General features: G+C 33.4%; 1 protein-coding gene across 1 annotated transcript in view; it reads left to right on the top strand.

Moving 5' to 3' along the window:
- The first annotated feature begins 3619 nt into the window (after window positions 1–3619).
- The window catches only part of LOC106463933 (negative elongation factor C/D-like), a 52023-nt gene continuing 39346 nt past the window's right edge, over window positions 3620–16296 (top strand). The window contains 2 exon segments of the mRNA XM_022391571.1: window positions 3620–3734; window positions 7031–7118. Of these exon segments, the coding sequence (XP_022247279.1) occupies window positions 7035–7118 (84 nt within the window). The 5' untranslated portion in view covers window positions 3620–3734; window positions 7031–7034.

Below are 16296 nucleotides of genomic sequence, written 5' to 3'. Positions count from 1 at the left end.
ATTATAGCTTGTATTTACAGAAATATTGAATACGAGTCTAAAGTGGTTATATATATAATTTCATTGTATTGGTCACTGGTTAAGCTACATTTAGAGTATTGTGTTTAATCTTGGGCTCCTTACCTTAGGAAGGACAATGAATTGTTGGAAAGGGTTCATCAGAGAACTACTAGGATGGTGCCTGGGATGGAGGACTTGTTATAGAAGGAGAGGTTAAGATCTCTGAAATTGTTTTCTCTTGTCAAACAACATCAACACTGTTCATGGCTATAAAAATCATCCTAAATGATAATGTTTTGTGGGTGCAAATTAGTGGAATTCTGCAACCAATCTCACATGCTATCACAAAACAAAGGTGACAAACCAACGCCATCTGAGATAAACCTTATCTTCATGATGAAAAAATGCTATGAAGGCACTTTGTAACACTCACCCTTGTCAGCAGCTAAAGAACAATGACTGATTACAATATTTTCCAGCTTTCAAACCTTTTGATTTAATCTTGCCCAACTAGCAACTTATGTGTTGAACCCAAAGCACAGAGGTCAAGAGTTGGTGAAGGGCAAGGAGATAGAAGCCATAGATGTAATTAAGGTAACTAAGCAATGTAGTTGTTTTGAATGAATTCAGAGCTGTAAAGGGAAGTTGGCTGGCATCGCTTTAACAGTTAGAAAGGACTTTTGGCAGTACTTCTCTAAAGTTATGTGAGTTTTAAACTCTTCATCTACTACAGCTACTTGCAAATAGAACTACTTGATATTAAGAAATATAGAAAAAAACTATAAAAACAACAAAGAACCCTTTCAACACACCTAACAGCTAAACTTGTTGCTGTGCAATTTATCTTTCATCACACCCCAAAATGAAGACTTGAATAGTGACAACAAGGTGAGTTCAGAATGAAAAGTAATATCTGACAACTGTGACTGTAAGTAATAGAGAAATTGGAGCCAGTAAAAATTAGAGACATTAATGAGGATGAAGTCAATGAAAACAGCAATTCAGTGACAACAGATGAATGGATAGATAGTATAGATTTTATGACTTATAAACCGAGACTATTAGTGATTTAAACCACTACTTTTTGCTAATGGTTGTTCTGAAATACTAACTCAACAAAACAGAGACATCATGGGTTTCCAAGTGCCATTTATTTAGACATTATACAAGACACAATATCCATACATTGGACAAATGATTTATGTGCTGAGTAGCAAAAACAATATTTTACAGTGCAACATTAAACCTGTAGCCAACTTATTAGTACTACTAATAACAGGCACCTGTAAAGTGCATAATATAAGCTGTGGTGTTACAGGCTTCAAAACTTGGAGTAGATCGCTCTTCGAAGTTGGTTTTTTGGTTGTTTCTTGACTTGCCGGTCGAGTATGGCCCAGAGGTTTTCAATGGGATTCATGTCAGGAGATTGGCTCGGCCAGTGCAACTTCTTCCTGCCACTTTTGGGTGTTTTTAGCATTGTGACACGGTGATCCATCTTCCTGGAACAACGTTGTGTTCTTGTCCAAGAAAACCGAGGAATAAAGTGGCAAGAGTCCTTCCTCCATTATTTCGACGTATTTCGCAAAATTTATGTTGCCAACGCACTCCACTAAGCTCGATCTCCCGCCAACACAAACAGCTCCCCAAAACATCACGTTGAAACCACCATGCTTCATAGTTGGCTGCAATCTGTTGAGCCAAAACTGTTGGTGAGGCATTCTCCAGACCCATATCCTTCCACTGTCCGAAAATTGAGCGAATCTTGATTCGTCTGAGAACAATACAGTCTTCCAAAAGTCCAAAGGCTTGGTCATCATATCACTTGCCCATTTCTTTCGTCTAACTATGTTGGCAGGTCTTAATAAGGGCTTCCGACTAGCTGCTCTGCAACGATAACCCAATCTATGGAGAATCCGTTGAACAGATTTCGGGCTCATCCCACCAACTTTGGCCTCTTCTGCAGTCGTTAATCTAGGATCCATTTCGATGCTCCTCTTGACAGCCCTTTTTGTCCTCTCCGATGGACCAGGACGACCCGGACGCTGCTCAGTTGTTTCCTTGCCGTGTTTCCTGAACTGCACGATGATTTTGTTGACTGTCGAAAGCGGGATTCCCAAATTCTGCGAAATTTGCCGCTGACTTATTCCACCATCTGCTTGGCCAACTATCCTTCCTCTAACAAAATCTGACAATTCCAGAGAACCTTGAGTTCTAGGCATGTTGTAGCATAACATAATTAGTGTGCGGGCCATTTTCATTTATATAGTGCTCTGTGAACACAAATTAGTTAGCATAAGTCAGTTAAATGACGAAAAATTAGGTGTCTATTTACTTGTGACCACTCAGTGTAGGGCTTGTTATCAGTTGAGTAAATTTCCGTTAAACATTACTAGTGCATGAGCGTCAGCAGGAAAGGGCAAGAGAGGGCATTTGCCCCCTTACATTTCACAAAAAAATTGCAAGTATTATAATATAAACTTAACATTGAGAAAACTGCTAATTCCATGACCCGTGTTTTAAGAATGAAGTGGCTTTAGGTCAAGCAACGAAAACGAGTACCAGTATTTTAAAGATTGTGATAAGATACAAGTTTCAAATATATGTTATTTCAAAAATGACTTAAGTTAAATAATGACACAGAGTATTTAAAAAAATTCACCTGGAGTGATTTAGTACTAGAGAGAAGATTTTTTTTTTAAATATGTTGTTACTTATATGATAATTATCGAAAATGGCTTGTTTACAGCACGATTCATTAAATCATACTCGTGATACTTTGGAAACTTTAGACAATTCTTAGGCGCACAATGATAGTAATTTGTGAAACACTGACCTGAAGTAAATGGAACAAACTGTCAGAAGTCTTGAAATTGAGAAACTAGTTTCGACACGTTCGTGTGTCCTCACAGAAAGAGAACGCACGAAGATGTTGAAACTAGTTTCTCTTATATTAAAACTTCTGACAGTTTGTACTATTTACTATGGACTTTCACTAACTTATGCGCACGACATTGTATTTTTTTATTTTATTTTATTATATTTTGTGTGTTTTTTACTGTTTTTTTAATTTATTAGTTTAGTTTCTGAAGTATGTGTATATACAAATATTATAGTGGATTTGTAGATATATAGCTTACATTTTTAAATCTTTATTTCACAAACATGTAATTTTCGGAGTATATTTACTTATGAATTTATAAGTTGAGTATTGATAACTACAAAGATAATCACATTCAGTTTTTATTCTGTATGAAACGTAATAGCAAACAGAAAAGCGCGCAAATAAAACAACAAAACGGTTATATTCGTTTCGACAGTTATACGAAAGATGGTACGCGAAAATATGAAGAGAAAAGAACTTCAATCGAGAACTATTGGCAGTACTGTTTATCACTATTTTGGCTTTGTGAATGCTACATATCCAATTTATTTCCATATTCCACATATTTTTAACTAAAAGTTGTTTTGTTTGACTTGACTGTATAAGTGATAGGAAGATCTTTTGTTTTCTGCCATATCAAAAGGTGAATAAAATTTAATTTTGGGTGATTTGCGTTTCACTGTTTCTGAATTAAGACATTTTACACTTGCTCAGGGCCTAGGCCTGGTAATGGTAACTTATACGTTTACGAAATAAAACTTAACAGTAACATTAAAACTCGAACTGCCACGTTGTAAAATAATAAAGCTTAAAAAGTTTCCAGTTTTACCACAGTTGAACTAAAGAAAACTCGGTACTGTATATATATATATTACTAGTAAATGCTATCTGGTCCAACTTACTAGTGAAATATGAATTTAGACTAGTACTGAGTAGTAGTGTCATGTTCATGATACTAATTGCTTAGCCTATTTGGTGTCCAAGTTCCTATGTCTTGACGTCATTACTCATTAATAATAATAGTATTATTTGTAGTAATACTAACATTAACAAGTTAATTCCTGTACTTTATTACTGTTGCTATAGTGTTAAAATTTTGACGTTATTGAATTTAATATTGTTACATTAGATTAACATCATTAAGTAAATTAGCTCTATAATTATAAACTATAACCGATTTTAATGAATTTTTGTTGAATGAAGAACCATATGTTATTTCTCTCTATATATATATAACTATAAATAAGTAAAATTAACCACACACACACACACATATATATATATATACTAAGAATATTATTAATGTATGTTATTATTATTATAATTTTCAGTGCTTATTACTCAAAATAAAAAAAAACTTAATTTATAAAGAGAAAGTATTTTCAAAATTGCTTACTAAGCGAAACTAATATTAAACTGTTTTGTGTTTGTTAAATACACCTTTTGCTGTAACAACATTAGCAATTCAGTGTTTTAAAATTTAAAGCCCGGTATTGCCATAAAATATTAATTTATTATTGGTGTTACTGTTAGTTACTGTATATTTTGATTTGTAAGATTAGATCTATTTCTAATTTTGTATGTAGCGTATGATATAGTTTGCTTCTTTTAATAGTATCATTATTTCTGTTGCTTTTAACACCTTAATTTAGATTATTATGAAATTAATATTTAGTGATTTGTGGTTGTGGCATGTTACTTAAAACTACATTTTTTTGTGTAGTTGTACTTTTGTTTTAAAAATCAGTAACATGAAGTCAACAGTGATCTGAAATTACTATGTTTGTTATGTATGTTGCTGGCAAATAGAAGTTAGAAAGTAGTACTAGTTATTTGACTACAGATCAACAGGCTGCTTAATTTTTCTTGGACTAGTTTCTTAATTCGAATTATTGTTACAGAATCGGCTAGTTTTTAAATTCAAGTAATGTCACAGGGTCATAATTTGTGTATCAGTAAGTTTTATCATTGTGTATCAGTTGTTCATTATTTTATTGAATTCTTTTTGTTTGTTTTAAAGAAATAAATTAGAGTATCATAAATACATTTGACAATGTATTATTGGCATATCTAAGGTCTATCTCTAGGTTTTTATGTTATATACCTTTTATTGTAGCGATACAGCAGATATATCTAATATAACAAGCGGATTGTATAATTTAGGTATAAGAGTGTAAACATATATGTATTTAGTATGTGTAGGCTCCCGTTAAATTAAAAATAAAAGTTGTGGACTTTATCACGTTTTAAAGAACCCCTACTTTATGATTATTAAAGCAGTGTAGCATTTTTTGATTCATTCATAAATGTATCATGCCCTGGCTAATTTTTTTTATTCTAAAATTTGCAAAATAAAATCTTTGTCCTCGAAGGAAAATGTTGAAAATCTCCAAGAATTATCCAATATATTTTTCAACTGTTTGCTATATGTGTTATTTTAATTACATTATTATATGCAATATAAGAAAAATATCAAATGGCAAATTGTCAGTCTACAGAAAGAGTTAAGTAATAAAAGGCAATAACACGAAGTAAATAACTTCTTTTTTTAGCTTTTTTTCACTAGTAATATAATATACTTGTAGTGGATAGTTTAATGATTCAAATGTAGCTCTCAAAATAATTTGGAATTATTATCTTGCAGTAAAGACTTCTGTCATTGAGTTGTAGTAAAGAGATGTCAAACTTTTGCTGACTTTTCCAGACAAGGATTATTATTTCACTGATCAATAGGCCTTAATTAATTAATTAAATTTCTCAGCATCAATTAAGTGTTGATCAGAGAGTCTTTATAATTAAATGCAACAAGGATAAAATTTGAACAGAGTTCTGCACAACAAACCACAATATGTGTTTGTCAGTTATTCTAAAAACTAAATCACTTAGAGCCTCTGATGTTAAATTTAACTGGTAGAGTTGAAATTTTTCTCAAGGTATATTTTGATATGCTGAAGTATCCTATTCTTATCTTACATTTGTGGAAGAATGGAAACTTGAGATAGATTGGAAAATCAGAATGCTTTTATGAATTGCTGTATCATTGATATCTGATCAAAAGTAAACTGCCCCTATTGATAAGTAGCGTAAATTAATGAAGTTAATTCTTTATGGTAAAGTGACTGCAAGTACATAATGTTGCAAATCAATACATAAGAAAACAAAAACCTATAATGATTCAAATGCCAAAAACTATCAAACTATTGGAAATCAATGGGTCAAAATTACTTCAAAACTCAAGTTAGCTGCAGTTAACTTGATTTTTATTTTTAAAAAAATCACAATGACAAGTTTTTAATGTGTTGGTCAGTCCTTAAATCCCAAAAAGAGTACCAGGTCTTTGTTGATGGGTGTGGAGAGAATTTGAATACTGGAAGATAATTTAATTGTTATTAAGGCTACTCTTTGGGATAAGGATGGAGGGAAGTAATGTAGTTGATTGTCAGTTAAATATATATTCCAGTGCAACTGAGACATCTTAAAATTAATTATAATGTTTTTGGCTTTAAATGAAAATTGTAAAAAATATCCAAAACAAGTATCAGAATTAAGCACTGGATTTGGTTTATAATTCATTATTGTGGTATGAAACTTGCTTTTTGTTACTTTTCATTAATAATGTTGATAAGAGCATCATTAGTGAAGTTTACAGATGACATTTAACTCTTAGGTGTCTCTAGCTGCATTGAAGATGTTGAGGTACAACTATTGGAGTTAGATCAATTGGCTAGTTGGACAGATATTAGACAAATGACATTTAATTATAATAAATGCAAGATAGTGCACTGTTGTTACCATAACTTGTTGTTTTTAGACTGTTATGTTTAGTAACATAACTAAAGAAAAAGATCTTGGCATAATGGTGGATAAGTCACTCGTCCGCACCCTCCCTGTAATCACAGTAAAGTGTTGGCCTTCACTATTCAGTAAAAAAACAGTTTTTATAATGTTCACAAAAATACAGTTAAAGTTTTAAACAAGTTTAGATTTCTGCAAGGATTCCTTGCTGCATGAAAAATCTTTCCTAATGCAAAGAATGCATACAGTTGTTTTCTGAGAAACAATGTTCCATATCTTATACTGTTAAGTTTTGAATCTTAAGAACATTTTATGCAAAGTGAATTATTTTCTTCCTTTTTTGCCATGTTATAGTACCATGGACGATGACTATGAAGATGACAATGAGCAAGGATGGGATGAAGATATGGGCTTGGATCAGGAAGGAGAAGGAGATCTTGAGGTAAATTCTTGAGTTATAAAGAAGTGTGTGGCAATATAGTTTCATTTTTATTTTTATATTGTTGAAAGTTATATACTTCGAAAATGTGAGATATTATTGGGATTATGGCTGAAAATATCACTTACAGCAAAGGTACCCAACTGATGAAACAGTGCATTCTAATCTTTATAAGTAGAAACATATGGAAAGTGTATTTAATTAGCTATAGTGATTACCAGGCTGCTTTTCAGTTTGGGTCTAAGTATGTAGCTTCCTCTGATCAAAAGATAATTTTAATTATAATATAAAAAAATGTAACAGAAAATACTGATTGTTCATGTAACAAAATAAGATTAATTTTAAAATGTACTTTTATTTTGAATGCTCTCTTGGGCCTTAAAAATTAAAAGGTAAATGCAATTTTAGTGTTATTTATGTTTTTGAACCCAATAAAATTTAGAAATTAATAACTTTTTAAAGTGTAATTGAGGTATTAGTGTAGTTTTTAAGATAAAGGGGTGTTCATAATGTTAATTTTTAACTATAAAGGAGTATATTGATTACAATGATTTACACTACAAAAAGAGGCTTAAAATTTTGAGCTTGTTTTTCTTAGAAGATACTTGACTCACGTTCAGACTTTTTAGGGATTTGAAGGTTTCATTGTGGTAGTTTGTTAATTTTATAATTGATGCCATGAAAAAGAGTAGAAATACAAAGTTTATTATAAGTGGGTGCATGCATATTTAAGCTTTCTAAGCCTACATGGAAATTTGCACTTGGACTGAAAAAATTATTATTAGAGGTATAAACTTAGGGAATGGTTTGGTTTACGATACAGTGTGTGATGTTACACAGTTTGATTATTCATAATTTATGGTTAGTATTATAAATTATTATAGTGGGTCATTTTTTTAAATTTTATTTATGTTTTTTTATTAATAGTTTGATACAGCTCTTTTATATTTATTGGAATGTAAACTATTGTGATTCTTCCTTGCTTTGTAGGTTGTAAAGAACCAATTGAGCATTATTTGTAAAGAAAAAGAGTAATTAGAGTAGTGCTACTTTCAAAATTAACAATCTTTATCATTATATATTTGCAAGGGAGTTAAAGCTCCAACTTATATTAACTTATAAAAACCTCTGTAGCATTTTTTGAAATGGATACTGTTGCAGTCTATGTTTTTAATCTTAGATTACTTAAATCAACAATCATTATCATTATACATTTCCAAAAGAGTTCAACCCCAACTTAGAATAAGTTGTAGAAGTAAGTCTCTGTACCACATCTTGAAATGAATACTGTTTTTAATCTAAACATTTATGGACAATTATACTGTTGTTTTTAGCAGGAAGGAAGTTTAACGTATAGTGATGAGCGTGGCTTATTGTTTGTAACATTCTCCATTGTTTAGGAAACAATTTTAGCCATATAAAAATAAGTTAAATTAGAGTTAGCTAGTAAGTGTTTCTAACAAATAACGTTTTTATAGAAGTAAAAGCAATTTATTAGCAGCTTTTTAATATGAATCTCACCTGGTCATGAAATCAAATTCAATTTAATAACTTAGTTGGTGATATTCAGAGAAACGTATTTCCAACAGAAGAACCATAAGTATCTGCAATACACTGCATGTTTTGAAAATATTAAGTAGAGAGTGAAATTAATATAAACAGCAAAGGAACAAGAGAACAATGGAAGATAATCAATAAAAAAACATAAAGTATTTATTCTCACAAGAATATCCAGGTGTCTTCAATAAACCTATTACCTTAAATATTCATTAAATAGAGCTTTAAAGCTGCTGGAGCTAGAGAGAAAGCATACCTCAATAAGACAAAGACAGGAGTACAAGTAATGATGACAATACATTTCCAAGTCAGATAACAGGCCTATTAGGGTATCCCACAATCCTGGATTAACTCTTCTAGAAAAATATTTCTTCTTTCATCACGCTGAAACCACCATTCTTCACAGAAGACTTCTTCTAGTACACTCTTACACTTATTCTTTCCTCAATCACAGCTCCTCCTTCTTAATGGTCTCAGAAAGAGGTCCTCTACTGTTGTTATTTGCGAGTTTTCAGAACCAGAGTGAAATGGAAAAAAGCACTTTAGAAATAAAATATAATAAAATAAATATGGGCCATGAATCTTAGTCCTTACTACACTCTCCAATTGTTTACTTCGCTTAACCATACCTCCTAATTTTTCATAGTCTCAGAAAGAGATCCTCCATCATTATGATTTACAAACTTTCAGAACCAGAGAGAGAGAGTTAAATGGAAAAGGAAGTACTTCAGGCATAAACTCAACAAAAAATAAATGCTTCAACCCGCCTTCACTACTACCCCTTCAACGCTGGCAACCTCACATCTTTCACATCCATTCCATGATTAAATGGTGGTGTAAGCAAGTACCTGTTACTAACTTCCCTGACATAGAATTTCTGAGATGCTGTCACATTCAAGGAGGCTCTTATCTTCCTCAAAATGTCTGGAGGTTTGCATATCCTGGATAGTATAATGCCCACAGATGAAGTCTGAAATAGAATGCTGTGATACTAACTGATACTCATTATTACCACATTCTGCACTCACTTCAACTGTCAGGCGTGGCCTTCATCATCGTTACTATGTTTTACTGGCCAGGAAAACTCCTGGCTGCTCAAGGATCCAAAGTATTATGGCAAGACACTGGTTGTTTCATCTTGCAGTTTAACAGCTCTTCACAGTGAACTTCATTCAACAGTCACACCTTCTTAGTCAGTGGTGACTCAGTGCCTGAACTAGATTATAAATACCTATGAGTCACATAGAGCTCATCCCAGTGAGTGTTGAGGTATTCATTTTCGTCAGTATCTCCATGAATCATCTTGCCTACCACCATTTGCTGTTGTACGTGGAGATAACTAATAGAAATTGAGAGTTAGTAGCATAGCCAGGGTTTTCCCTAACCATTTTTCAGTCAATTAATCATGAAGACATAGCTGGCAAAAGCTCATGGTCTAGGAGAAGGCTTCTTCTAGTCTTTTTAATAATAAAAAGTAGAACCAATGGGCGATCCCTATTACGAACTACTACCGTGGTTCATGATTCAGGTTCACTGATATTCAACATGTAAGTATTGAGCAGCGAAACTGGGAGATTGAATCTACTAAACGAAATTTAATAAGAAACAGTTTGACTTCAAATAAAAAACAAATGGCGTGTACAACAAAAAACTCGTGTTGCAAAGGATTATCCCTACTCTCTTTACAACAGCTACTTTTTTAACTTCTGGTTACTTTCACAAGTTCTGGTTGCTCTTGATGCTTTATCTGTAGTCCGGTACATAAAAAAGTGAGAAGAAAGTTTGGCTGTACTTCAAATATTCAATTCCAAATTTTTCAGACATTTCCATCTCTTCATTTTAACCTTCATCTGACCAAAGGACATTTTAATTTAATTGAGAACTAGCTACGTTCTCATTCACTCAACTGAACTTTCAAAAACCAACACCTTTCAACAAAGAGGAATGGAAACTCAGACAAACCGGGTATAGAGAAACAAGGGGTTCAACACTGACTTTCAACTAGAATTAAGGAATTCATAGGGTTGTGCTTAACATAAAGCATAGCTGAAGTTTTATATCGATATGAATGTAATTTTGAAGAAACAAAAAAAAATTTAATATATCCGAATAAGGATAATTTTGTGTTCTAATATTTGAAAGTGTTACACCCGCGACCAGTGCATTATTAAATATACTATGAAAAAGCCATTGGGAAAAAGGGGGCCACAAAGAAGATTAAATAGTTATTCTATGCTTGCTTGTTTGTTGTCAAGCGCAAAGCTACTCAGTTAATTATCTGTGCTCTGTCCCGTGTAGGTATGTAAAACCGAGTTTTGATGTTATAATTCTTCTGACTTATAGCTTAGCCAGAGGAGAGGGTGGGGAGCAAAACGTTATTGTTATTTTAGCGCAAAGCTACACAGTGGGCACTCTGTGCTTGGTCCACCGCGTGTATCGAACCACAGTTTTTAGTGTAATAAGCCCTCATATTTACCGCTGAGCCACTGTAGGACTATTCTATGCAGAAGGGGGAACATCATGGTATAGTGGTTAGTGCTTTGACTCATAGTCAGTCAAAAGGTTATGGGTTCGTGGCTCCCCGCATCTTGCTTGTGCACAGTTAGGTAGGACACTTTATCCCAATTAGCTTAGTCTACCCAGCAATAAAATGGATACCAGTTAATGCTGGGGATTGAGCTGCAATAGGTTGGTATCTCAGCGGGGTGGGGGGTTACAATTATCATTCACTTGTGCGGCTCTTATATGCTTTTTTGGCTTGATATGGATTCATACCTTTTTTAAACCTTGTAAAACTTATTTTATGGTCAACCTGTCATCACAGTATAGCAAATCCTTTTTAAATGTCTTTTTTTCAGTAATTAAATCACTTCATCCTATAATATTGTATGCAACCATCGTTTGACATTTTACTTGGAAAGAAAACCCTTAAAATCCTTAGATGGCTGAAATAAGATTTAAGTTTGCGTTAATTTTAGTTGTTGAAAAGTTTCTTACTAGCGATAACTTGTGGATTAAACCTTATCTCATTTGGTAAATCTCTTGCCTAGTGTGCAAGAGGTCCCGAGTCCAATTTTCATCACGAGAGATACAAACACAGAATTATCACAGAAAAACTGTGCGGTTGCTCGTCTGTATTTGTTTGAGTTGTAAAAAAAAAAATTCTTACTGACAATAACTACCTTTTAGCTCTTTTAATAGCTAAAATGTCATTCAGTGCAACTGTGTCATATGCACAAAATTTTCCAATTTGCATATTAATAATAATAAATGGTCCGTTAATTTCCAACAGGACAAAACTATGTATCCTCACGAAATTGCAAGAATAGGACATATTAAAGAGAAAATTAAAACAAGCAAACACAAGAGAATGAATAAAAAATACAAACATCTTTATCCTCACAAGAATGTTTGGTGTCTTAACTAAACCGGTCAGTTTTCAGTTTTTGTTTGTATAATTATCTGGCTGCAGGTTTGAAGTAGTATCCACTGAAAGGTTCGAAAACTGAAGCAAGGATAACGATGATACCACATCTTCGTTTAAGACAACATTCTTAATGTAGTACCACACTACCTTAGATTGCATTCGTCGGTGATTAATTTCATTTAGATATACAGTTTCCAAGGGAGATAAACACATCAGCTTATAATAACTTGCATAAATCTCCGTATCGCCCCATTTGAATAAGTAGACCTCACAGCAGGAAGGCAATACAGAGAAACAAGGTAAACACATCAGCTTATAATAACTTGCATAAGTCTCCGTATCGCCCCATTTGAATAAGTAGACCTTACAGCAGGAAGGCATTGCACAGAAACAAGGTCTTGCTAATGTAAGCGTTATTGGAACAATATTTGTAGGTATGCAACTTTTCTCTAAGCTAGAGGATTAGTACATCCTGTTTACAAGGGCACCAACTAATTGCATGCAAAATATCTGCACAAAAATGTTGAAAAATAACCGGAATATGCTAAAATAAAGCGTTAATGGTGAAAGTAACAGACTTTTCAACTGTGACAAACTCCCCACCACTTCTTATCTTAGCACCATCGTAGGCCAGAGCCTTAGGATTTAACATTACAAGACTGAAATATAAGTTAATTAACATAGTTACAGTTTTCAATAATCCCCTCCTTAAACCTCATTCATAGTACCATAACAATTGCACGAAGACAACGAATGGAACGTTTATTAACATACAGAGGCTCCAATTGCCAGTTAAACTAAACAAAATAAGTTAAAATACTAAAATTGGATACGGAAAAAATCATCAACGAAATGAAATTTAAAATCATAATATAATGGGAATTCATGTTACAAGTTTAAAATCAAATAAGAATGAGTTACATATAACTTAACAAAACCTGAGATCAATGTGCATGTTTGCCAACTCTATCGCACTACATGGCAGGCCACTGAATTTTAAGATTTTTCTACAGCCTACCACTTTAGCTGAAACTACCACATTGAAAACAATAAAATTAACAAGTGCCTTTTTTCCTGTAAACTATTTATCACTGTTTTAGACGCCCCTTACAATACAGGATATATTTTTCATCAAATCTTGTAAGAAGCTCAATATTTCAGTTTTATATTTTTATCTCACGCTGAAATCTTGTCAATTATGCGAGAACATACTTAGCTAAATGACATAACTATAACCTTGAAATTATAGCAGTTAATGAACTCTTTTGGTCTTAAAAGAATGTTTTACACTACTCAAGGAAAAACAGTAAGACTTTGATGATGTATATACTTTAACACTATTACTATATATATATATTTCTGTGATACAAATAATTACGGATTTTATTTCTGCGCTCTTTGAGTTTTGATTTCGTACATCTTAATTCTTTCAAACATTTCACACTTTGCATTTTATCTCATAAGTACACTATTTTCTTTGATGAACATTGAATCTATCATTTTTCCAGTCAAAAGAGGAAAGGTAATGTTTCTTGTATCTTTATATAGTTACATACTCGTTTAGTCTCAAACTGGACCAGTCCGTGACCACTGCTATCTTTGTAGAATTAGGAGATAGTCTATAACTGTTTATTCCATTATCAAAAAAAAAAACTTGACTTTCTTACACATGAACACACACTTTCTTGGTTTCAAGTTCAAGCTTCAATTCTCAGTGTTCTGGAATAGCATTATAGTATTATCATTTATGGCATAAAATGTCTAACCAAAGACTATATGTCATATACATAGATGAAACATTTCTTCCATTGCAATACACTAAATATAAATTCCATCAACCTCTCAAAAGGTGCATTACAGGCATTAGCTGGTAAGTATCGTAATTCCTACAATTCTTTCTACATACTGAAAGTTTGCTTTTATCATTAAGGTGCCCTTGAATATTCCCAGACATTGACTTGTAAATGGTAATGGAAAATCACTAATGTGGTTTTACTGTGCTCATCTGCCTAAAGGCATTATAGAATAGTTGTCCCCTCCTTCTTTCGAACAATCACTAGTGGAGACAACAAAGCAATCTTAAAATGTTTTTTTTTTATTCTGCACTTTCACATGCACTCAGTTTTAGTGCTGACAACATCACTGCTGCTCTAAGAAATCTTGTATGATTTTAATGGACATATCTCATCTGTATCAATGTGGTGAAATGTGGCTAAACTGGCTTTTCAATCCCACAAATCTATAAGCTTAACATTTCTTAATAGAATGAAGTTTATGCAACTTAGCCAAAGTGATGGCTTCCTTGATATATTGAAAGGTTGAATAATATCTTGGCTGCTCCAATTTTCACTAGAAACTCAAACTCATGTCCATGTATTACCATAGCTGCATACCAGCTATCCACCATTACACTGGGTAGAAAATGCCCATTGCACCCACTTGAGCTGGTACCATTATTGAACTTAGGTTCCATTGTTTAAATAATCTGGAACATCTGCAACCATATCTTGTTATTGATTCTACAGATGCATCTGTTGTGGCGTCAACCTGTTGTTTCTGATAATCCTGCCTTGCAACATAAGATTGACATTCCTGCACCCGGTGATAAAGTAACCACAGTGTTTCCTTCTCTTAAACTTCTGGAATATTCAGAAGCCCAACTCTTACTAAGCTGGCTTAAAACTATGGCAATTGGGCCTTGGAAACCTGTTGATCCATCTGAAATCACGGTGGCTACATTATGACACCTTGCAACGAATGCTGCAGTAGAGTTGGTGAAGTTAATAGTGTCTACTTTAGTCGAGCCTTGGGGTTGCCATGTAATCTAAGTTGTTTCACAGAAGAGTTCACAGTTAGCATTGTCATTGGTGCTGGTTTCTTCTATTCTTCCAGCATATCATTCATTATGGCTACTTTGAACAGAAATTATTTATGTAAGAGGTGAGATGTCCTGAGACCCACATGGTTGCCATATGCATTCATTTGGTAGATTCCTTATGAAATGTTCGGTTAGTATCTCATTGTGATCACCATGCTCAGGAATGCCTACCCATGCAACCACTTGAGAGTGTCCACATAAATTGCTTAATTGTATGGACCGCCACATTCAAGCCTTGACTTTGAGCCACACAGAACACTCAATTCTTCACAAATTCAATTCTGTAGCATGACTTATTGAGAACCATGTTCCTATTCTTAAATCACTCTTTATTCAAACGCTCTAGGGCTTTGAGAATCAGATCATTTAACTCAGCACAGAAGTTGCACCACGTGTCTCTAAGTCTGTCCATTCCAAGAAACAGATTGCTTGAAATGCTTTACAGGATCATAAAATTTAACATTATGTGTATTGTTTGTTTGTTTTTACTCCTTCACTTCATACATAATACAGGAGTTGGCTCCCTAAAGACACCGATTGTACAGTGTATAAAGGACTGAGTATCATCAATTAATGGCTGGTAGTTCCTATTTCACCCTGTTCTTGAGCTTCTTGAAGGAACACCAGATATATGTGAAAAACCTAACTTTAAGGGGTAATGATAACACCGTCTACACTAGAATTAAGATTTTTTATTAACTTTTGAAAACTATAGAAATAACTTAAAAGTGCCCTACGCAATGTGTAATTATCCGTTTAGTAATACTGCCCAAGTTTAATTATAATACTCACGCCCGTTTCTGCTGTTGGCTGGCGGAACAACAACAACAAACACACATTCATAGAATAATTACTTTAAAAGACACGAAGGTTTATTTAAAGACGTTTTAGACGTATATGTTTGATTTGAAAAGGTTGCTTTTCTACTGGTAAAAGTTTATACGCGCTTAGTGGAAAATGTTTTAGCCTAAGTATATATATGTATATACGGCGATTCTAGGCGAAAGTGAGGCAGAAATTTTAGTAGCTATATATTTCATTTAGAAAATAATTAGTTTCGGATAAGTACGCAGCAGCGGCGACCCACCAGAGTTTAGGGTCATCACAGTAGAAGAGGGTTGTAGAAGTGTCACGACCCAAACTCCATCAGAAGTGGAGGTGGGAGGTCTATTAATATAACCAACTCGTAATTGTTAATTAACACGTTTTCGACATTCTATAATGTGTAGAATGTCACTCTAAGAACAAATCTGGCCAGCTGCAACAAAACCGTAACCGGTCTTACTATGGCCAGTGGAGAGGAGGAAGAGGAAGGGGGA

The sequence above is a fragment of the Limulus polyphemus genome, unplaced genomic scaffold, assembly GCF_000517525.1.
Source record: "Limulus polyphemus unplaced genomic scaffold, Limulus_polyphemus-2.1.2 Scaffold1520, whole genome shotgun sequence".
Classification (NCBI taxonomy): Eukaryota; Metazoa; Arthropoda; class Merostomata; order Xiphosura; family Limulidae; genus Limulus; species Limulus polyphemus.
This window is presented reverse-complemented; position numbering and strand designations above follow the sequence as displayed.